This window comes from Prionailurus viverrinus, chromosome B3 (genome assembly GCF_022837055.1).
Source record: "Prionailurus viverrinus isolate Anna chromosome B3, UM_Priviv_1.0, whole genome shotgun sequence".
In the NCBI taxonomy this organism is placed as follows: Eukaryota; Metazoa; Chordata; class Mammalia; order Carnivora; family Felidae; genus Prionailurus; species Prionailurus viverrinus.
The window spans coordinates 45,539,116-45,564,407 of record NC_062566.1 but is presented as its reverse complement, the minus strand read 5'-3'; the positions used below and the strand labels follow the sequence as shown (position 1 = coordinate 45,564,407).

The 25,292-nt window shown below is 36.1% G+C and overlaps 1 protein-coding gene across 1 annotated transcript in view; it reads left to right on the top strand.

Moving 5' to 3' along the window:
- Positions 1-25,292, top strand: part of UNC13C (unc-13 homolog C) — a 606,187-nt gene that overhangs the window by 297,119 nt on the left and 283,776 nt on the right. Inside the window, exons 14-17 of the mRNA XM_047864534.1 lie at positions 1,759-1,928; positions 5,943-6,058; positions 7,906-8,069; positions 23,608-23,764. Of these exons, the coding sequence (XP_047720490.1) occupies positions 1,759-1,928; positions 5,943-6,058; positions 7,906-8,069; positions 23,608-23,764 (607 nt within the window). The remainder of the gene's footprint in view (positions 1-1,758; positions 1,929-5,942; positions 6,059-7,905; positions 8,070-23,607; positions 23,765-25,292) is intronic.

Here is a 25,292-nt window from a genome sequence, read left to right as displayed (position 1 = left end):
TTATTTCTTAAATTCCACATATGAGTGAAATCATATGGTATTTGTCTTTCTCTGACTTATTTTTATTAGCATAATACTCTCTGGTTCTATCCATATCATTGCAAATGGCAAGATTTCCTTCTTTTTAATGGCTGAGTCATATTCCATTGTATGTATATATATTCCACATCTTCTTTATTCATTAGTTGATGGACATTTGGGCTCTTCCCGTAATTTGGCTCTTGTTGATAATGCTACTATAAACATCAGGGTGTAGGTGCCCCTTTGGATCAGCATTTTTGTATCCTTTGGGTAAATACCTACTAGTGCATTTGCTGGATCTTAGTAGGGTAGTTCTATTTTTAACTTTTTGAGAAACCACCATACTGTTTTCCAGGGTAGCTGCACCAGTTCGCATTCCCACCAACAGTGTAAGAGGGTTCCCATTCCTCCATATCCTTGCCAACATTGTTGTTTCCTGTGTTGTTAATTTTAGCCATTCTGACAGATGTGAGGTGATAGCTCATTATGGTTTTGATTTGCATTTGCCTGATGATGAGTGGTGTTGGGTATCTTTTCATGTGTCTCTTGGCCATCTGTATATCTTCTTTGGAAAAATGCCTGTTCATGTCTTCTGCCCATTTTTAACTAGATTATTTGTTTTTGAGGTTTTGGGATTTATAAGCTCTTTATATATTTTGTATGCTAAGAATTCATTCACTGACCCCAGGTTGAAGATCCTTATGCTAGAGTGAATGCATGTGTAGAACAAATTGGAGCTCATCATTGATGATCCTAACTGGATCAATAGCTACAAAAACTGTTATAGAGAACAGGTGACTAGCTGCTGATGCTTAAAGATTGATTGGTTAGCAGGCAAAGAAGCATAGGGAAAAGTGTATACAAAGGCCATAGGGTCAGGAAACACCATGATATGTGTTGGCAACACTAACATAGTATGTGTGGGCTTCAACAAGAGTAGGTAGAGGAAACCTGAAAATGAGGAATGGATTAAAGTGTGCAGTTTCATCTTAAAAACAGAAGGATTTTGCTTTAATGCTAATTGGTTTAATAATATCTTATACACTTATTGGGATTTTTAGTTTATTAAGTACTTGCACATAACTGTAGTCTCATTTTTACTCTGTGACATCCATTTTCTTCACATCTATAACATTGGCTTTATGTTGATGGTGCAGTATTTTCTGAGCATGCCTATGTTGTTCTAGACGACCATTGCAAACAGGAAATATAGAGAAAATACACCAAAGCTTTTTGACCCATATTTGATTATATCTAGTTCAGTGAAAGGAAATATGATGGAATAGGGTGTGATTTCCCCTTATTAACATTGCTTAACTAATGCAATATTTTTCAATATCCTTGACACCCACAACATCCTCTAGATGGACTATGTCGGTGAGAAATCTCCTTTATTAAATAATATGCAATGCCTTTCTGGATTAGACAGATTTAAAATGAGTTGCAGGGCACCTGGGTGGCTCAGTCAGTTAAGCATCCAACTTTGGTTCAGGTCATGATCTCACCATTAGTGAGTTTGAGCCCCCAGTTGGGCTCTGTGTTGACAACTCAGAGCCTGCTTCGGATCCTCTGTCTCTGTCTCTCTCTGTCTCTCTCTGCCCCTTTCCAGCCCATTCTTTCTCTCTCTCTCTCTATCTCAAAAGTAAACATTAAGAAATTATATATAAAATAAGTTGCTAACATCAAATGCCATTTAGAGCAGTTACTAATGGTTAACTTATCCACATTTATTTTCAGTGAGTGCCATAACTCCACAGATCGAATCAAAGTCAGAGTGTGGGATGAAGATGATGACATTAAATCCAGAGTCAAGCAGCATTTCAAAAAGGAGTCAGATGATTTTTTGGGACAAACAATTGTAGAAGTGAGGACCCTGAGTGGAGAGATGGATGTCTGGTACAACTTAGGTGACTATTTTTAAATCTACTTGAAAAACCGTTAAATAAAATTTCAGAATACCTGTGGCATGTGTTATCTTCCCATATAAGTAAAAATAATCAATGTTCTTCAACATTCTGTTGAAATATTTATTTCAGTCCAGTATTATTGAAAGTTGTTGGTAAATTTGAGATAAAGAGAGAAAGGCTTTCAAAAAATCAATTGGGTGTCTTTTAGGGGGAAAATCTCCCATTCTAGATTTTAATTCATAAATAGAGCTTCAAAACCTTTGCCAAATGTACAGGAAAAAGATACATATGACTTTTTGCTGTTTGATTTATTTCTTTTTGTTCCCTTAATGAAATTTCAGTAATAAATAAAAAGTATATTTTGGTTATCTTTTGAATGATGATATAAAAGTAGCCTCTAGTTGGCAAAGCCAAATTATGTGTGAACTTATATTTCCTTGGTTGATAAAGATATTGAGAATATGTTTAGTTGGCATGACTTTTTAAGTGAAATTTTATTATGGAACCAAAAATTAAATGAAGTTTTAATTTGAATTTTACAGTAATTGAATAATAACCGAGAATCATCAGTGCTAATTTAATAATAATAAAAATATATGCATCAGCTCAGTTTCTATAGAGGACATGATCCTTAATATGTGTTTTAAAAAATTTTGCCCAGGGGCGCCTGGGTGGCGCAGTCGGTTAAGCGTCCGGCTTCAGCCAGGTCACGATCTCGCGGTCGGCGAGTTCGAGCCCCGCGTCGGGCTCTGGGCTGATGGCTCAGAGCCTGGAGCCTGTTTCCGATTCTGTGTCTCCCTCTCTCTCTGCCCCTCCCCCATTCATGCTCTGTCTCTCTCTGTCCCAAAAATAAATAAACGTTGAAAAAAAAAAATTTTGCCTGTAGTTGATACTTAATGCTACATTAGTTTCCCGTGTACAACATAGTGATTCAACAATTCTGTATGTTATGCTACACTCACAGAAATGTAGCTACCATCCATCACCGTGCAACACTATTACAATATCATTGATTATATTCCCTGTGCTGTACCTTTTATTCCCATGATTTAGTCATTCCATAACTAGAAACCTGTTTCTCCCGCTCCCCTTCACCTATTTTGCCCATACCCACAACCCCATTTACTCATATATAGAATGTAAAGAAACAAAAGAATTGGGGTGCCTGAGTGACTCAGTCAGTTAAGCTTCCGACTTCAGCTCGGGTCATGATCTCATGGTTGCTGAGTTTGAGCCCCGAGTCGGGCTCTGCTCTGACAGCTCAGAGCCTGGAGCCTGCTTCAGATTCTTTGTCTTCCTCTGTCTGCCGCTCTGCTGCTTGCACTCTGCTTCTCGCATTATCTCAAAAATAAATAAAAAATAAATTAAAAAAAAATAAAAAAAACAAAAGAATAAACAAAAAAGTAGATTCAGATCTATAAATATAGAGAACAAACTGGTGGTTGCCAGATTCAAATGTTTTAGTCATATCATCTGAAATGTTTTAATTAAATTTTTAAGGGCTGGTTGTGAATCCAAGAAGACTTTACACAGTCCCCGATTACAGAGTTTCCATTCAGGATATCAATATATTGTAGAAAATCAGAGTGCTTTTGGTTTTTTGAACACACACACACTTCAAGAAATGTAAAATTTGAAAAAGTAAAGGGATAAAGTCATACAATTAATGAAACTAAATTATATAATAATTTTAAAGAAAGAAATATATATAATATATCTGGACACAAATTACTCAAGCTAGACTAAGAACCCAATATCAAAATACATTTTAAAGAAATCTTCCTTTTTTAAAAAATTGTTTAACATTTATTCATTTTTGAGCAACAGAGACAAAGTATGAGTGGGGGAAGGTCAGAGAGAGAGGGAGACACAGAATCTGAAGCAGGCTCCAGGCTCTGAGCTGTCAGCACAGAGCCCAATGCAGGGCTCAAACTCATGGACAGCAAGATCCTGACCTGACCTGAGCTGAAGTAGGCTGCTCAACAGATTGAGCTACCCAGGTGCCCCTTAAGAAATCTTTTGTAAAGAAACTCATTGCTTCTACATTATTGATGCAATTTTTAACTCCGTTACAGTGCTCATCCTCCTGTATCTTGTTTATACTATAAGACAACTTTCTATATGAAAACAGATGTTAGGCAAGAGTAACCTTCAGGCCGTTAGCTCTGTGCAATACTCACAACTTGTGTTGTAAAGTAGTTTACCTATACATAGCCTTTTTTTGTTTTGTAGTACATAAACATGACCTTATGAAGCAGTTTGAATTCAAAACAAATTCCTTAAATTGTTCTTTTGACAAAAGAGCAATTCTTTTGATGTTCTTTTTTTCCTGTCAAATGTCTTTTGATGTGAATATATATAGTTTGCCAAGGAGCTTGAATGAGCTATTGTGAAATTGGTAAAAATCAGCTATTTAAGCTCTTATGCTGGAACTGTCCTCCCATTGGTGGGGAGGAAAATATGATGCAATAGGACAGGGAAGTCTTTGCGTGTTTACCGTCAGTTTCTATGTTTGTGCCCTCATTGCTGATGGGAGTTTTAGGAGAGGAAGAAGAAGAAAGGGAGGGAGGCTGAGGACAGGTTTTGAATTTGTGTAAAATCCTTCAGTAGGTTCAATCCACCTAAGTACCGTATTTGTTCTTTTTGTACAAAGTTCCTTTTTCTTCACATGGAATTGATTCTATTCCATGCATGGGAGGACTTTACCAAAAGCTCTGGGCATCTAAGCAGAACCTGTGTCCCATGAACTGTTGGGATGATTATAGTTAAAATCAAAGAACCAGGGGTGCCTAGTGGCTCAGTTGGTTAAGCGTCCAACTTCACCTCAGGTCATGATCTCTCAGTCTGTGAGTTCCAGTCCTGCATCAGGCTCTGTGCTGACAGCTCAGAGCCTGGAATCTGCTTTGGATTCTGTGTCTCCCTCTCTCTCTCTGCCATTCCCCCACTCACGCTCTGTCTCTCAAAAATGAATAAATGGTTAAAAAATTATTTTAAAGAAGAAGAAAAAAAAATCAAAGAACCAGAATTGCTCCCCTCGGACTTTGGACAGAGGTCTGTGACTAAAAGATTCCAGGATTTAGATTTCTTTTGGCCCAGCAGGCAACTTTAATATTTATTGAGAATCAACTATCTCCTAGCCAATCAGAGAAACTCTCATGATCCTGGCACTTCTAAGAGAAGAATCTTTATAACATAATGACTATTCAATATTAACAATGAAAAGTCAGCAGATATTCCACTATAAGAAAACAGGCTTCGTGGGTTAACTGTGTCTTTTATGACTAAAAACCGTTATGCTTAGAAAGAGGGTCAGGAAGTCTTTACCTTTCTCTGTCACTCTACCTCTTTATGTTTTATTTGTGAAATGGATCAGCTTGCCTCTTTTTATTTCATGTATAAAGTAGATGTCAAACGTAGGTCCCCTGTATACATATACCTTCTAGGAATTTTGTGATTGTGCTTTTTTTCTCTTAAATCTACTGATCAGTTCATATCGAACATACATGTACATTATTGGACTGAATTGACTTCATATTGATTCCATCCAAATAAATAGGAGGCCTTTAGGAATTAGTAGGTCTTTATAAATCAATGATGAGAAAACTATTAATAAACTTTTTGTTAGAGCTTTGACTCATCTTTTCAAGCATAGAGAAGAGAAAGCTTTTAGAAAAAATAGTTTTCTGGTTAATTGTACTTTAAATTATCTTGCTTTTAATTGCCAAATAATTAATTTCATTGTATAAACTGATTGAGTACACAGAAATTTGTATCAGAATGGTAGGGTTTTCTGATTAAGCTTTTTTGTGTGAAGATCTATAACACCATTTGACAATTAGTCACATAATAGGCACATTATTTTAAATTGTGTTTCCAAGAATCATAATGGGTTGTTAATAATCAAACCTGACCTAGAAAAGTGGCTTTTAGAAATGGAAGCCTTTTTTAAGCCTTTGAAAAGTTCTATGAAAAATATATTTCCAAAAGTCACCAATTACTTTTTTGCTTTATCAGAGAAACGGACAGATAAGTCAGCTGTATCTGGGGCCATAAGATTGAAAATCAATGTGGAGATAAAAGGAGAGGAGAAGGTTGCCCCATATCATATACAATATACATGTTTACATGAGGTAAGTCAATTGAATTGTGTTAATAATAAAATCTAGAAAAGAAATAGTACTTTATGGATCATACAACAAGGTATTTTGTTTAAAAATATAATTGAATTAGGTTTGTGAAGTTGTTCCTGGAGTTCTGACCCTGTACAATAACACGTGATGTGGAAGGGTATCATATGGCCCATGTATTGCTCTCTGAAGGGTGAGAAGATATCCTCTAATAAGAGTTAGAACAAACACATGAGGCAGGTATTAACCAATAATACAATAAGATAATGATGAATAAGTAGACCAAGGAAGAAGAAAAATACTAAAAGTATTCATTAAAAAATAAATAATGATAAATATTTTGGAAGCATTAAACATATAGTACTTTAGTAATGCAAGAGAGGACCCAAATATGATTATTTTTGAGAATGCTGAGTTAATGTGCAGATTTTGTTAAAGATTTAATTGGAAGTATTAGAAATACAAAATGCTAATACTACATTGCCTCAATGGTTTTTGGTAGCCAATGTAATCAATGACTTTTTTTCTTTTTCTGAGTATTACATAAAAGCTTCAATATATATTGAACCATCCTCCATTTTAATTACCCATTCCACAGACAAGTCGGCAATGGAGAATATCAAATGTAATTACCACCCAAGGGTAGTAGAGAATATACCCATCCAAACAGTAAGGCTTGGTTGACTTAGAGGTTGATACAACCCAGTTTGAATCCAAAGGGCAGATTGACCTCAGAATAGATATACAGACGTATAATCTTGGGCTTCTATTGGATGCTTTGTGTCTGAGAGCCTAAAATTGTCCCCAGAGCCTTTCTCTGATACAAATGGCACTTGTCCTGTATATTGAAAAATATGAGGTAAAACTGAGGAATGTACTTTCCCATGTTCAGAGAGGTAGAGAGGAAAGTACCTTCCTAAGATAGAAAAGATAAGTGAAAGAATCTTTGCTCTTTGCTAATAACTTTTCCTAAATGTATCTATGAAAATTTATATGTGTAATTATTTGCACCTCCATTTTACCAAAGAAGGAATGGGGAGCAGTATTTAAGTCATTTACATATTGCACATAATTATATAAAGGGCCTAGGCTTAATTTCCTGATTACCACCTGGCTATGGATATTCCTTCAAAAAAGGTGGTTCAGTTTTCAAACCAGTGAAACTGGCAAGATGGAGAGCCAACTCTAGCCTGAAAGATTGGATAGAGAATTTTTGGGATATGAGGAATGGCATTGTACTTTGCTTTTCAGAGTCTTTTTCTGCTAGTCCATGAACCAAAAAGACCTGAAATCCAAGAAAGGGTCCTTTAGTGACCTAAGCTGCATCTATGTAGCAGGTAGTTCCCAAAACTTGTTAGAAGCAAAAAGAAAATATGTGTAGTGATTTTTATTTCATTAAAAAATTCTCATTCATTTTTAACCTCAATTCCTTGCTCTGACTCCAACCATTTCATAGTCAAAGCCCTTTACATACTAAAATTCTGTATCAACAGCCAAAATCATGTTATTCATCCAGGGCTCTATAATTTACTTGGAGCCCATGAGTGTAAAATATGCTCTAGCATGTAGAAATGTTTACATGCAAAACTTTTACTTCCTTCTAAAATGAATTGGTATGTATGAAAAATATTTGAATCATTGATTCTGTGTAGGCTTAGGCAGAAATAAAATCAATTTGCATAAATACGAGGTGAGCTAGGATAAAAACTCAATATATTCCTATTGCTTATATATGCTAATGAAACATTAGATGCCATCACAATGCAAATATAAATTACTGAAAGTTACAGTTACATATTTATGGTCTATTCTGAGGAATTACTGAACAATTGAAAACCACTTACTTTTAGAATCTGTTCCATTACTTGACTGAAGTGAAGTCTAATGGTGGAGTGAAAATACCAGAGGTCAAAGGGGAGGAAGCCTGGAAGGTTTTCTTTGATGATGCTTCCCAAGAAATAGTCGATGAATTTGCCATGCGTTACGGGATTGAATCCATTTATCAAGCTATGACGTAAGTACTACAGAACAGGTACATGTTCGAAAATCTCTGAAATCTAAAAAGAAAGAAAAACATTCATTTCTTTTCTTATTCAAATGAAATTTTGATTCTAAAGACAATTACATTTGAATGTGCCCATTTGATGCTGGCCACTCTCTCATAGCTGTAAAGTGTTAAGGATTTGATAATTCACTACCACCATCTTCCCAAACCTTATTTTGTGCTCCAACTGTGGTCCATTGATGAACATTGTTAGCACAATCTGGGAACTTAGCCCTCCTGATACTTCTCATCAATTGTAAAGTTGAAGAACCAATGCCTTATTTGATAGCTGAGGAAATTAAAGCCTTATGATTGTAGTGCATTGTCCAACTTTACAAAGTCTATTAGTGTCAAAGCCACATCCAGAGCCATTACAGTGTCTTGACCCAAACAGTAAACTATATATACTTCCTTTCTATATTTATATCAGTGCTACTAGTTCAGCCAAATGAAGATTTATTGAGAACACCCGCACACTGCAATAAATGTTGTTCTACAGAAGTGACCCACACAGACACATAACCCTTACTGAGGAGTTTCAGTAAGCATTCAGCATTGGGTTTCTTGCCCACAGTTCACCTTTTGAAACCTGATCTAAGTGTATAAATGCATCTTGTTCAGATATATACTGTATATATAGGTATTTATGTATAGACATTAAAAAAAACCCTGTTCTTTTATATTATTGATTAGATCATATTTTCACAACAATCAAATTGATGTGGGCCCAAATAATCAGTCATTTTCACCCATCTGAATGATGAAGGTAGACTGGACCAAAATCAGTGGTCTTCTTCAGGGTTTACTATTCCTAGCATTTAATCACCAGTCATAATTATAGAAGAGCATGTGTAAGAATACATTTAAAAATTTTTTTGAATAAAGTATGCTTTTTTATTTGACAGAATGTCCTCATGTTAAATAATAAAGACTTAAAGATTATAGAGGTGAAAAGGAAGTAGGAGGTCATGCAATTGAACCTCTCTCCAAACCAGAAGACCTGCTACTGAATCTGTTACTGATGGTCATCATCCCTGTGCTTGTTCACACAGAGTGACAGCACACTCCTTTTGAGGCAACCTATTTTGTATTTGGGCAGCCCTAATGGAGTCTATGAGTTTGTCATCTGCTCTGTCCCATGTCAATGGGTATAATTCAGAATAACTTACTAGGTAAGGTAATATGAGCACAATAAAAATGCAACTTTGATAGTTTAAAAGAGGAGAATCATCCTTTATTCATTTTATCACTTTTATTTTTTAACCTAAGTAAACAGTAACAATAAAATATTTTTGGGTACCTTATTTTGTATCAAGTGACCCATACTTGAGCTCATAATTATGAAGAGCCACAGGGTAAGTATTTTTAGCTTTGTGGGTCCTACAATCTCTGTCACAACTGCTCCATTATGTAGTCCAGATGCAAAAGCAGCCATAGATCTTAAACAAATGGACATGGCCATGTTCTGATAAAACTTTATTTTAAAAACAAAAACTATGGGCTGGGTTTGGCTGTGGCCTTAGATTGCCAATTGCTAGTCTAAAGTGAGAAAGCAAGGCAGAGAGGCATAAGGAAAAAAAATGTCTTACTTTGGTAATAAATTGACAAATGCACTTAGATGATAACACAATGATATAGATTATATAGTTGACCCTCAAATAACAAAAGTTCAAATTCTGTAGGTCTCCTTATTGATTATTGATTTTTTATAGTACTGTAAATATACTTTCTCTTCCTTATGATTTTCTTAATAATTTCTCTTCTCTGGCTTACTTTATTCCAAGAATGTAGTATTTAATGCATATATTACACAGAATATGTGTTTATGATGGTTTATGTGATCAGTAAAGCTTCCAGTCACAGTAGACTATTAGATCAGTTTTTTGGAAGTCAAAAGTTATATGCTGTCAGTGTCCCTGACCCTTGCATTTTTCAGGGATCAACTGTATCTATTTCTAGTTACACATTTGATTTGATAATGATATTTTTATTTATTAAATGTTTTCTTCTGCTTTCACTACTGACCAAGATTGCCTTAACATTTCCCTCAACTTGATAGAACTTTGTACAAACTTCTTTCTTGCCTGTAGGCCTTTGACCTCCTTCACACCTTGGCCCTTACTAAATGCTTAAACTGAGAGTCCCCTGACCTTCCTTTCCTTACAGTACTCTCTTTAGAAAACTTATAATTCACTTTAGAACACTTACAATTCTTTGGGTTGTAAATTTTTTAAAAGTCTCTTGCCAGTCTTACACCCCAGGACTAGCTTTCTCAAGAACCTGGAGAAGTGTCTCTCAAATGTAATCGTCAAGGAGTATAGGCCCCTCTCTCCCAGTCTTTGTGGGAAGGTAGCAGCCTCATTTGGGTAGGTTCCTTACTCCAAGATGTAATACTATCTTCAGTCATGAGGATAAGTCATGAGGATAAGTCATGAGGATAAGAGATAGTTTATTTTGGATAAAGCCAATTTGCAAACACAGGTGGCTAGGATTCCCCCAACTCCAGCTCTTAAAAACTCCCCTCCATCCTTCCTCCCAAGTCAGCCCTTAAAAAAATTCCATCTGATATTTCAGTGGAGCTGAGTTCAGACTGAGCTCTGGTTTCTCTTCTCTATTGCATACCCTTGAATAAAATTTTACTGGCCTATTTAATTTTGTCCAGTGTAATTTTGCTTTGACAGTACAAATTTTACCATCTGACCAGAATAAAAAAATAGATATATTCATGTCGTTTGACATTCCGCTAACTCCTAAAAATCTTGACTGCCAGTGTATGATCACTTCATTTACTGTTCATTGATTATCATTAATTATTGAAATAGTTTTATAGAAAAACACCCCATCCCCATTTTATATCAATGTGTGAATGTTATAATTACATGTGTAATCAAGTTTAAGAGAGATAATAGAATGGTGGCATTTAGAGGGGTACTTGGATTATTTGCAAAGGTTTACAAATTGAAATCTTGGATTCAACAGTCATATGTTTTATTACTGCTTTATAAGAAATTCTGGATGCATGATAGAAGGCTGTACATATTTCGAATTGAATGAATCAGAAGTACATGTTGTTTATTCTCAATTTCTCCTGATATGTCTCTTCATGTCAGAAATTCACAGTTGCCAAAAGCATGCAAAGTGGAATTGGAAAGACTAAGCTGGTGTGGGTATCTGTTTTACCTTACATGATGCACTTAAGTGTTTTAGAGCAACCCATATTGATTAATTATAATAATTTGGAGAAGTGTCAGACATTCTTCTGTTAGGTGTTGAAATAGAACAGAGATATTTTTTACTGTGTTTTCCAAATGATACTTCATTTGGATATTGAAATATTGATATTTCAGAGATATTTTTACTGTATTTTCCAAATGATAGTTCTGCAGTTGAATTGTAACTTGACTCCTAACAAATTATTGGGCAATGAATAAAGCAACTTTAAAAAGAAAGAGTTTATGAATAACCAACTATATGTTCATATTTGAATTGGTTGCCCATTGAATCAGTCGTATTTTTCTGTTGTCTTGAAACAGTGCTTCAGGGGACCCAGAAAACCAACCAACCAACAGCAGCAAAACCTAGAAATAACTACCCATGTTAAATTTAACTCAGTAGTGTTTCCCTTAATTACAAAAAAAAGAGTTTATTTATTTTGAGAGAGAGACAGAGAGCGAGCAGGGGAGGGGCAAAGAGAGAGGGAGAGAGAGAGAATCCCAAGCAGGCTCTGTGCTGTTAGCTTGAAGTGGGATGTGGCGCGGGGGGAGGGACGAACTCACGAACCGTGAGATCATGACCTGGACTGAAATCAAGAATTGAACACTTAACCAGCCGAGCTACCCAGGCACCCCGCCCCTTCCCTTAATTTTTAAAACACAAAGTTGGGGAACTCAGCTTCAAGGAAGAAACAAATGTCCTGTCTGTATAGTAAGGACATGTACAAGTTTGGGAAAGGACAAAACTGTTTAATTATTCTGGGCTTTCCTAAACACCATTTGATAAGAAATAAAAATCAAATCTTAGCTTCTTTTGATATTTAAAATCTCCTTATGCTGATCCAAATCCCCAGGTAACCTCATAATCCTTCTCTTTTAAGTAACATTGTCTGGTTTCTTTTAAGCATACTCCCATTTCTTTGAAGATGGATTTGAAGCAGAAATACAGGAGAAGTGTGTATTAAGTCAGAGAATCTGGTTGTACATTATTAAATTTCCCTCTTGTGTATTTCCCTTCATAAGAAGGAGGCTTGATCTATTTTGCTGGTAAATAATCTGAACATTAATACTGAATTTCCCGTTCCTCTAAGGTACCTCCTGCTTATTGTAAATGCTCTCTCCTAATAGCACAAAACATTCTATGAGGGCACAATTTATTAGCCCTATGTGTTTCATAAAAATATACCCTTTGTTTTGGAGCACTCATGAGGGAAGAAGAAAGGGATTACAATTTTCCTGTTTGGACAAGCAGTTGGTCAAGTACCCAGAGGATATATTCCCACATGGTAAATGCATCTAAAAAGAAAAAGGAAATTTTCCAACATATGACAGTAAGAATTAGAGTACCTTTCCTTGCAAAGAAACACACTATTTTACATATTCTGCATCATGATGTTGGGCATAGAGCCTGTTTTCATGATGAGAATTTTGGGAGTTCTTGATGCTTTACATCAATCTATGCAAACGTACATGCTCTTAAAAATGTTCTGACAGACTTGCTGTTCACCCATAAACACACTCAGGGAATTGCATGTCAGCATCAGGGATTAAATTGCCCTCTGGAGGTGATTTCTGTCAAACATATTTTAACTGAGTGTTTAAGGAGTCTCATTTATTATAAAATGAAGCCCAGGGTGTGTCACAAAATCTGAGCTTTTGTGAACCGTGGTCATGCTTCTGTAACACCAAATGAGAAAAGCATTAAGTCAGTGTTTTTTACCTTGGTATCCTTAACAACCTTGACTTTGGCACTAGCCATATTAATCTAATTGATATTTGAACCAGAACTCTTGGGATACCATTTTTTTTTAAAGGCACTAGTCTATTTTAGCCGTTTGAGGCATAAGCCTAGTTTCTAAATAGAGTGCTGCTTAATTGAATCATTCATTCCTATAAGATGTATTTATTGAGAGCCTACCATGGAAGTTTTCTAGGCACTAAGAATATATTAGCAAACAAGAAGTCAAGATCCAGTCTTCAATGGAGTCCACATTCCAGAAGATAAAATTCATTTATTTGATAGACACATTCTCAGGATTTAAGTATGAAGACTTAGTTATAAAGGGCAGTGGGATACAGCGATAAAAGAGATCTCTTGCTTCAGTGAGCTCCTACTCTAGAGCAAAGAGGAAGAAATTAAATAACAACAAGACAGTATAATTGAAGTATATGTGAGTACTATAACAGCATAGACATGAAGGGACTAAATCCAGGTGCAGATGAAAAGAGATGTCAGAGAAAGCTGATGGTCAGCCTGAGGGTCCCAGCCTGACTTGCTCTTCAACTTCTGTGGTTCCTCTAAACCCTACACATTTCATTACTTTCCTGTCTCCCACCACTGCCATCATACTTACTCAAAACCTCCGTAATGGAGTTTGAGCAATACCTAGCATCTATGAAAAGTTATGATGCATTTCGCCAAAGGAGAAGCGATCCTTAAATGTTTGACCCCCTCTTTAGTGACAAGGATGCATACAATTACTGACATGCATACTAATTTGAATGTTAGGGAGCAAAGGTGATAAATACTATTTTAGTGTATTTCTAGCATTAGAAATACAGGTAGTCTTTTCTTTCACCTTGTATTGTTTCTCTGAAATCTTCTAAGGGTCTAAAACTCATTGTCATCTTTATGGTGCTTTTTTCTAATCACCCTGCTCTTATTCTTATTAAAAAATAATTGATCTTTAGATCTTTTGAATCAAGGGCATTTCAATCCCTTGAAAACCACAAGATGATGTGATTAGGGACAATTATCCATGAAAAGGCAGGTAAGTTAGATGATTGTCCTTTTTTTTTTTACTTTTTCTATCGTGATAGCTACAAAACAATAGCAAGTGAATTGAATACAGATGTGCTATTTGAAATACACATAACTTCCCAACACTTTGCCAGTAATGTTTGAGAATTAATGGATCATAATGTTGTAGCAATCACTTTAACTGAAAACGTCCCATAAAGTATCTCATTATTGGCAATTTAAGCATCACTTTTTGAGTTTGTCTATCTAACTTTTCCGATGAAACTGAAATTTCATTTGTTTAATTGGTTTGACACTAACCCTGTTTTCTTAGAAAAGCAAAGTCAGGTGATTTAAACATTGTTAATCCATTGTTTTCAATCATGTCTGTGTGGGGAAATATTAGCATTTTCAGACAATACAGTAGTACTTTTTGACCTATTTTATTTGACGGTGTGCTTTTTGAAGGGGTGGTTTGCTGCAAGGATATATTCAGTCATTTTAAGTGGCCAATTGTCATTTTACTTGTTTTCCCTCTCCCTCCTAGAATAATGTAAGTAGCATTGAAACTACAGCCTTTAAAAGGAGTTGATTTTTAAGGAGATGGTTAGAAGCAAGAAGCTTCGCCTTGGCAGTAACCACACATAAAGAAGGGGCATACAGAAAGTCAGAGTCAGACTCCTGGCAAATTGAAGGTTGCCTAGAAGCCTTTTAGCTGAAAATTCCCGAAGAGCAAAGGATGCTTCAAAATGACTTACTTGTCCCTTTCTTTCTGGCCATCCCTATTAACCATGGGTTCCAATAGAATCAAATGTTGATAGTAGGAGGAAGTAATATATGACTGGACATAACCTATTATTTGTATTCAGAAATGCAAAACATGGTAAAGCTTAGAAAGATCAGATCTTTTAACAGCTCTTTCATTATAAAGATGGAAGAACTGAATCTAGGGGTGATAAAGTTACTTTTCTGAGGTCACAGATCAGAGCTAGTATTAGAATGAATCCTGCCTATGCCATGGTATCTCTAAACTGGCCAGCCATAATCCCTCTATCTTCCCCACATACTAAAAAGCAATATGCTGACCATTTCTTCAAGGTTTCCAAGAAGTATAGCCATTAACCCTGATTAACACTTTTCCTTCTTTGAAATTTGTCTCTTTTTCTTTTTTTCCTTCAACCATCTAAGAAATATGTACCTTGATGCATATGATTTTCTTGGTTAAACTGACTGTCTAATCATTTACCAGTTAGGTTAAAAGTGAATGTGAAGAGGCAAGTTCAGTGTAGGCTATTGTTTTGGTACCAAAATGTACCATCTGTAATTTACCATAATCCTAGTTACAGTTTCTAGAAAAAGACAGGTATTTTTACCAACCAGGGAAAAAATTTACTCCTAAGAGTGACCTGGAAATTCTGAGTTTTAGTGTTTTAAATTTTTTTAAAATTAATATAAATTCTTAAACATTTTTTTCAAATACTTAAACTTTTTTTTGTGGAAGTGATTTTTTATATGAAATTTATTGTAAAATTTGTTTCCATACAACACCCAGTGCTCATCCCAAGAGGTGCCCTCCTCAATGCCCATCACCCACCTTCCCTCTCACCAACCCCCCCATCAACACTCAGCTTGTGCTCAGTATTTAAGAGTCTCTTATGGTTTGCCTGCGTCCCTCTCTGTAACTTTTTTTTCCCCCTTCCCCTCCCCCTGGTCTTCTGTTGAGTTTCTCAGGATTCGCATATGAGTGAAAACATACGGTATCTGTTTTTCTCAGACTGACTTACTTCACTTAACATATCATTTTGCAGTTCCATCCACGTTGCTACAAATAGCCAGATTTCATTCTTTCTTGTTGCTAAGTAGTATTCCATTGTATATATAAACAACATCTTCTTTATTCATTTGTCAGTTGGTGGACATTTAGGCTCTTTCCATAATTTGGCTATTGTTGAAAGTGTTGTTGTAAACACTGGGGTACAAATGCCCCTATGCATCAGCACTCCTGTATCCCTTGGGTAAATTCCTAGCAGTGCTATTGCTGGGTCATAGGGTAGATCAAATGCTTAAACTTTTAATCTTAGTATTCTGACTGATGAACTCTCAAGTCACCAGTTTTAAGAAGAACATTTTCATGTAAGTTCTAAGAGATGGCAATTACTGTATCTTTAATTTTTAGAAATAGTGAGACTTGTTCAATGTAATTCTGATCAAATTAAAAAGGATCATATTCATGACCTTAATCTATTTACCTTTTTCCTTTTACCAAACAATGAATATTTCGTTGCTTACAATTTTAGTTAAGAAAAACTATTACAATTTGATATTAAAACTGATGTAAAGGACTAATGGGAGGAAAAGTAGCATTAAGTGAAATACTAGGTTTTTCTCATTGTCCTGCTTTGATGTCCAGTCTTCACCATTCTCATCTTTGTATTTTGCCTTAGGAAGTTATGAGCAACTATCATTCCATTAATACCTTCAAAAGTAAGTCTTGATATATTTTATTTAGTGAAATCAAAGTAGTATCTATTTTACAGTAATTTTGTAGTAATTCTTTTGCATCTACCCATTCACCAGAAACCAGTAAGGTCTATGATAAACTTTGAAAGAAAAAACATTTTACTGGTGATTTGTTGCTGACTTCTTTTGTAAAAATCTTATTCAATAGTACTTTAAAGAGTGATACAGATGATACACTTTTACATTATATATAGTACTTTAAATTTTATGTATTTTTAGAAAAGAAAAATATAAAGAATTTTTACTTAAGTCAATCAAATAAAAATTTTAAGAAGTATTGGGTTGCTTTGTTTCATGCTAAGTTACAAAAAGACTTGTGAAATCAGTAATAGGGTAAAAGTTGAATTAACATTTAAAATATATGTTTTATATATCTGCTTTTCTGATAAGGGTAATAAAACATGTTAATAGTAAATTATTTTTAAAATACAAAATGTATTTTTTAAAAAGACAAAATTTTATAGCTCTATCTGGACATAACATTGTACCATTTTGATTAATACTGTTTCCTGCCAGGATTTTGGTTGTTTTTTGCCTATACCTATGTGTGCATGTGTGTACATGCATGTGTGAATGTGAAAATAATATACAAAGGTGTTTGCCTCTTGCCCATTTGGCAACTTACAGGGTTCCTTTGGAATCAGTATTTGTTAACCACCTGGGTATTGTCAGCATTCATCTGCAGACCTTGAACTGGAAGTCAAGCCTCTAAAAATGTTGTACTCTTTCCCATAACTTTATTTAAATGCAGCTCTCCTTTAGATTGGTGAGAGATACTTACCTGCTCCTATTGGTGGACTCTCCAACTAGTAGAGTTGGATTCAGCCCCCCCCCCCCGATGATCTAAACAACCTGTGAATTCTTGTTTTGCTGGAAGCAAAATGTAAAAGATTTTATATAATTCCCAGGATATACTGTTCCCAGTGTTCTTCCAGCCCTGTTTTTCTAACTAGCTTCAAATCCCATTACCTATTTCCTATTGCACAAGCTGTATTACAATCTTGGGAGTTGTGTACCCTTTAATGGATGTAGAGGGAATAGGTGTGGGAAACAGAGACAGCTCTTTCCTGCTTGGGAAAGCCATCACCTTGGAATAGTGAAGTGATTGATAGCCTTGCTGGCCAGCAGCCGAGGCCCCAATCTTTTACAGGGTATACGCTGTATGGTTGTTAGAAACATCCTCCTGTTATCTGTCTTGTCAGGTTAACACTTCAGGAGTTTAGACTTTAGTCATCTGCTGAATATCTCTCAATCTAGCCAGCTGCCCTAATGTTAGGCAGAGTCCTCCCAGGTACTGGGAAATTTTAGATGGGTACCCTAATTTCTAGTGCTTTTATGACTTCACATTCTTTTTTGGGTTTCTTGGATATTTCCATGGGAAGTTTCAAGGGATGAATCATATGCAGCTAGCTACTTCCAGTTGTTCCCCAGAAATTATCTCAATTAAATTTAAATCAGAAAGCAAAATATTTCTGTTGCCAAAGACGAATACATGCCTAATGCTCTGGAAAGTTTAAAATATATAGCAGTTATAAGCAGAATGCTATTAACCTTCATAGTTACTGTCATCATCATGGCACTAACTGCCAGGCACTTCAAGAAATGTTTACAAAGCAGTTAGATGTTTTGGTAGACTGTCATACTCAAGGTAATCAACCACATACAATGTACACTCTAACTCTACATAGCCAATACCTTTGGCTCACTTTGCTTTTGTTTTCATTAATGAACATTGGTCAACTCCTCTGTACAAGAAAAACAGTAGGCTAGAGGAGGGCTGAATAAGATGATAACCAAGCATGAACTAAACATATTCTGAAAGAAACAGATGCATGTACAAGTAATATGCAACATTGAAGAGAGAAGGAAGAGGATAAATTATGAGAAAGCTACACTCGAGTAGTTAAGGGATACGGATTTGAACTTACATTGCCTGAATTCCAATCCTGAATCACCTTACTTTTTCTATGACCTTAAGAAGGAAAAAAAAATTAGAAAAGGAAAGAAATGTTTAATTACAGCAAACACACAGAGGGAGTCAGGCTTCAAAAGCACTGGCAAAACGAAACAAAACAAAGTAACACAACATTTCTAAGGTTCTCTAGTTTACATGGTATTCTTGTGCTGTTCTTGGTGGGACACAAACCTGGCTTTCATACTTTCAGAAGTCATAATAAGCTTGCAGATATAACATGGGTAAAATCAGGTTCAAAGCTGTTTTGTTAGAAAGTTTAGGTTTCATAGAAGAATTATTCAAGTCTTATATCTTGGAGATTCGAAAATGTGATTTTGTGAGTTTTAGATTATCTCAAGGTACAAAATATTTTGTTACTTCTTAGTGTGGTATGTGAATGACTTCATCATATTGCAAGCAGGGTGAAAATGTCATTTTTTTTGCTTCTATGTCTTCCTAAATTGTTTTTTCTGCATCTAATACCTACTCGTTTCAATTTATCTTTACACCACTTCAGAGTCACCTTTCCAAATTTGTCTGATAACGTCAGTTCCCTCGGCAAAAATCTCTGCCAACTTCATATAGTCCATATGAGAATGTGAAAACTCCTTAGGTTGAGACCAACAGAATCTGTCCTTGACCCACTCTTCCTTGGTCACCGCTGGCACCTCCCCACTTTTCATCCTGTTTCCTCTTGGTGCATCCTGTCTCTCCACTAACATTGATCTTGTTAAGGTCACAATTAAGTGTGTTTGTCAAGTCCAATAGTCTATTTTCTGTCCTTGTAAGACTTCCTCACTGAACCTAACAGCATCAATCGTCCTTCACCTGCAAAGAAACTTCCCATTCCCATGGTTTCCCTGATTCCAGTGTCCTGACTTACCTTAAATCCATCTGTTTTTTTCCTTTGGCCTGTCATAGAATTCACTTATTTTTTTTTTCCTTTCACAAGTTCCTTACATGTTGGTGTTTCTCAAGTTCCACACTTTGACATTTCTCTTTTTATGTTGCATAATCCTCCTGGATGACCTTATTCTTTCTCATGGTTTTGACTGGTTCCAATATACTTAGTGACCCTTAAATCTAACTGTCCAGTTCAAGTATCCAATAAGCTGGTGCGCATTCCTATGTGAAACCTCTACAAGTACCTTAAGGTCAAACTCAACACATAATTCCCACCTTACGATTCCTTTGTCCTGTTTTGTTCTCAGCCCACTTAGCAAAAGTACACGTTACCCGCACTGAAACCTTGGAGCGTAACCATTTCTCTTCCCTACCTCTCAGCCCTCCTCAATCACCATGCCCTGACCATTTGTCTTCTTTCAGTGTTTTTCAAATTCATTCTCTGCTCCATATTTCTATAGCTACTACCCTAGCTCAGACACCAACCCTCCCTTCCCTGTACAGCCTCCTAATTGAGCTCTCTTCTCTAGTCTCACGTTCTTTAAACCCATCCTACTAAAGTTTCACCAAAGCCAAGATCATCTATTTAAAATTCAACAATCACGGGCAGCTGGGTGGGTGAGTCAGTTAAGCACCTGACTCTCAATTTTGGCTTAGGTCATGATCTCATGGTTTGTGAATTCGAACCTCACATCAGGGTCTGTGCTGACAGCTCAGAGCCTTTGGGATTCTTTCTCCCTCTCTCTCTCTGTCCCCTCCCCCTGCTTCTGCTCTCTCTCTCAAAATAGAAAATAACCTAAAAAAATTCACTTTCTATCCATGTGAACAGCTAGAGTTCCTTGGAGATTTAATTTTTTTTTTAATTTTTTACTTACACTGACGCTAAGATTTTGAATTTTAGTTTGAAAAAGTCCTTTGATCTATAAATTAGATCCAACTTGCCTAACATATTTCATGAGACTGTCCTACACACACCCTCACTTTGGTTTTGGTCAAACCTAGCAGAGAATATTCTCTTGGAAATTTGGGATCTACCAACCTAAAATTTCTAGGGTTCACTGTACATGGTATTTTTTTCCCTATTATGCCTTAGTTTATACTATTCCATTCCCCTGGAATACATCCTTTACCTATCAGTGACAGCAAGCCCTATGCTTGATTTGGCTGTCTCCTAGTTATGCATTAACTCTTAGCCCAGTCTCATTTCAAAGAGTCTTCCTTGACCTTTCCCTGACCCACCAGACCACAATATGCACACTCTAACATACTGTCCTTTAGCACTCTGTTAGGCTTTTCTTTCTCATAACATTTACATAGTCGTATTATATTTCTTATAGAACTGATTCTCCCATTCGTCTGCAAGTGGATTTATTACTATATATCCAGTGCCTCACATGGTATCTCACCTTTAGATATGTCGAATAAGTATTTATTGAACCAAATTCTAGGGACACTAAACTCTTCACTCTTTCATGGCCATTACATGAACTCTAATCCCCTAGACTCAGGCATTTCCCTCTCACTCCTCCTCTGTTGGCTCACTACTAGTGGGCTCAACTCAGCCTTTGAAGCTTTGTCCTCCATCAGGCTTTGTACCTTCCTCTAGCCTGTGGATACCTCAGTAATAGCACCCAAACTTTAGATACTCTGGAACAGCACTTTCTCTTAGATGAGAAAATTAGTGTTTAAGGTGCGTGCCTCTCAATTAGGGTATGCATATTTTATACCAGGAGCATGTTTTAATGACCTCTAGATCCCTGTCATGAAGAATCATTCCAGAGCTACAGTAAGTATGTAGTTATTGAAGGGAGAGTAGCTGGACAGATGCCTTTAATATAAAAAATGGAGGAAAGATTAAAGGATGGAAAAACACTAGAATCCATTTTATTTCTAATCACTTCTAATAAGAGAAAGTATTACAACCCTACCTTTTAACTATAAATTGAAGTTGTTTTCTAAGAAAACTTTAAATTGTAAAAAAACATTTATTTTTACTGTTTTTATAATTTTATGAATAATATGTATTAACATCAATGATAGGTACATAGCAAGGATTGTATTAAATTATATAACTCAAAATCACATCTCTCATTGTGGTGTTAAAACTTCTTTGGGGCCCCAAAAGCAATGAGAATTTTCATCACTAAAACATTGGCTTACCAACTCAAAGTATAAAATAGGCACACTTGGTTGTTTGTATCCCCCATCTTCCCATATTACACTCATTTTTCCCTCAGATCGCTATTAGCGGTGAACGACGTTCAATAATTATGTCATCTTCATTATAAACTTTCAATTTCACCTACAAAATTCTCACTCTGAATGCCTTCAGCAGGAGATTTATTATGTTTCTCCTTTATTTCTGCTCAAAGTCTCTGCCAAACTGCTGCCACCCTAATTGAGCCCCAAAAATCAGAGGGTAGCAGCTACCACAAATAAATACTAAGTAACTCAGCTGGATTAGGAGGCATGGATCCATTTTTCAAAGCCACGAACAAGATTATTCATCCTGGTGACCTCCAGTATCCTTTTAAATATATAATGCATGTTTAGGGGTGCCTGGTTGGCTCAGTTGATTAAGCATCTGACTCTTGATTTCTGCTCATGTCATAATCTCAAGTTCAAGCCCTGCCTTGGGATCTGCGCTCACCATGCGGAGCCTTGCTTGGGATTCTGTCTCCTTCTCTGTCTCCCTCTTTCTCTGTCTCCCAAAGAATAAATGGACATTAAAAAAAAATAAGTAATGCATGTTCAGTATAATAAAGTTCTGGTCTTTGAGTTTCTTACTGTTTCCCTTAGGTATGGATATTTACCTCATGCCATCCATGTAGCATTGTATTTATGTATTGCATATTCCACAACTCTTGACCTCTAACTTGATCTAACAAATTTGTTTGTAAATCGCTCAAAAGAACATACAGTGTTAGGATTTTTTTAATTTTATTAATATTTACCTCTGGTATACTTAATAGGTAGGCATTATAATTAACTTAGTGTATAATACAGTCAAAATATGTATCATTTACCTAAAAGAAGCAATCAGTATTAATCTTTCTAGGGTTAAATTGCAAAACCTCATGTAACAACTGTGGTGTACTTTGTTTTTCATAATCCTCAAAGATCCATGTTTAAAACTTTAACCTACTTTGATCAGCCAGTATGCTGAGGAGTTCAGTGAGTAGCCTGACTGAAATTTAAGAGAAGCCACCATTTCTAGGACCATCCATTTGTTTGGAGGTGCCATTCAGGGCATTTCGTTTATGCATGTACACTCTGTGTTTGTGTTCAATAATACAGACCTCAGAGATGCTTAAGTGGAGGATAAATTGCTGAGGCATGAGAACAAAATAGGATCAGATAACAAACTGAAAATTTCTTTCTTCCATGAGTATTTTATCTGTGCATTTTTATCTTAAGCTGTGTTTTCAGTTTTCACGTCTTTTGTTATAGTTCAAATGAAACAGTTTTTCTTGAGAGAAGTAACACAATTGAACACTTGATGCTTCTGATGTCTGTGAATGATACTATTATTCAGGGTTTAAAAGGAATGGTCTTTAAACCTAAAGCTGGCATAATTCAATCTGCCCTCACCATTCTTCTGTTTGCTTTATTAGATCCTGGCTGTAACAAAATGCTAAGAAAACAGAAATGCTTATGGAAGGTATTCCTTTATGACAAAAGCCCAGAAACTGGACTCAAGTCAGATGTTGAATTCACTTACTCAGTAGATAGGCGGTGAAAGGGGAGACCTTGCTTCTTCAATATGATAGAAATACAAGTATAAAGGACATTCAGGTTAAAATGCAGCATTTCGGGAACTGAAGTAAATGACGGCATAGTTGCTGAAGAAGGGGAGGATCCTGTATAATGGCTTTCCCACCGTGCTGGATTCCCCTGGAAAGTGCACTTTGCGTGTGTACACACAAAACTCCCACAGTTGAAAGGAATTATGCACTCATCCCTGTGGCAAATCACATTCTAATTAAACCACTTCACATTTGTGAATGAGAAATGTTTAAAAGCCGAAATTGCTTTCTCTTTCATTTAGTAGAGATCGTGGGAGTGTTCTCTTTTTTTCATAGATATAGTTGGGGAATTAATTGCTGACGTTAGAGGGTATGCCATTATGTGAATTAATTGCTTTACGTTTTAAAAGTGCTTAATGTTTTTGTCTTATAGGCACTTTTCATGTCTGTCTTCTAAATACATGTGCCCTGGTGTCCCTGCTGTCATGAGCACCTTGTTGGCGAATATAAATGCTTTCTATGCTCACACAACAGTTGCAACAAATGTACAGGTTTCTGCCTCAGATCGATTTGCTGCTACCAACTTTGGTGTAAGTATTTTTTGGACTTTAAAATTTTTACTAGTTTACAGGAGTTACATTTTCAAGGGACTAGGGATTCCAGATATTCTTGGAATCTTATTGCAGGAGGCACTTCTTAGGGACTCTTAGTGTAGTGGGGAGAAGCTAAAAGTTCATTAAAATTATATTCCGCTAAATAATTTTGGCAGCCAGTTGGCATCTTCACTGGATTAAATCTCCCTATCTGTAATGACCTTTTCCAAGAAGGAAACACATAAATTTTGTGATAGAGTACTGGGATTTTATAGAATTTTCTCCATGTATGCAAATTTAGGATTCATCATTTCAGATGCTATTCCCTGGTAAAAGTGAGTTTGGTTGACTTTTCTGGAATCTGTTAGTCTCCATTTATAATTCCTCTTGGTTCTTACTGGTATTGATAGTTATTATCATGTCTTCTGAGTATATCATAGTAGGTGTATAGAGTTGAAGAACTCTCTGTACCTAATTAAGATGTCCACCTGAAATATTCAAATGCAGCAAGGATTCATTGAAAAGCAGAAATGCAGGAATCCTAAGGAAACTCAAGTATTTTTTTTAAATTTTTTTTTAACGTTTACTTATTTTTGAAACAGAGAGAGACAGAGCATGAATGGGGGAGGGTCAGAGAGAGAGACACACACAGAATCTGAAACAGGCTCCAGGCTCTGAGCTGTCAGCACAGAGCCTGACGCGGGGCTCAAACTCACGGACCGTGAGATCGTGACCTGAGCCGAAGTCGGACGCTTAACCGACTGAGCCACTCAGGCGCCCCAGGAAACTCAAATATTTATCTGTTGCACCTGTCACTGGAACTCATTCTCTATAAGACTTGTGGAATTGAAATTGACAAGACATAAATTAATAGTAACCAGAGTAACATGGTGAAGATCTAAACTAAGACAAAACTAGTGAAAATGGAGAATGAAGGACATGTTGCAGAGCTTTTCATGGCATCGAATCAATAGCACGTAGTGTCTTTGGGGATATGGACAGTGGAGGAAAGGGAAAGCTTTCTGGAGAGAATCCCAAGGTTTTGAGTATGGCAACTGGTAGTTCGTAGCTCTGTTCAATAACCCTGTGAGACAGGTAGTTTTATTCTCACATGCGTATGTGTGTATACATGAAACCAAGCTCCACTATAGCAAAATGATTTTCATGACACCATAGTTAATTTTTCCACCGCACTTCCAAATTGGTTCACTGAATAGATTTTGTTATTGATTATGTTGTTAGAAATTAAATTTGGGGGTATGTGTCATAGACTAGAAACAAATGAGACTCAGCAAATAAAAATGTGTGAAGCCAGTAGGGGAAAAAATGTGCTGCTGTGTATACTCTTGTCCTGTCCTTTTCATCTAAAAGAAAATGCATGTGAGGCATGTGAGAGGAGTTGGAATGAATCAAAGGAAAAAGTAGTTGTTATTTAATGACAGATCAAATTAAGCACTAGTAGGAAAAAGCAGTCTGTATTAGGAGTCACGGAATTTGAGTTTGTAGTCAAATTTAGCAAGCCAGT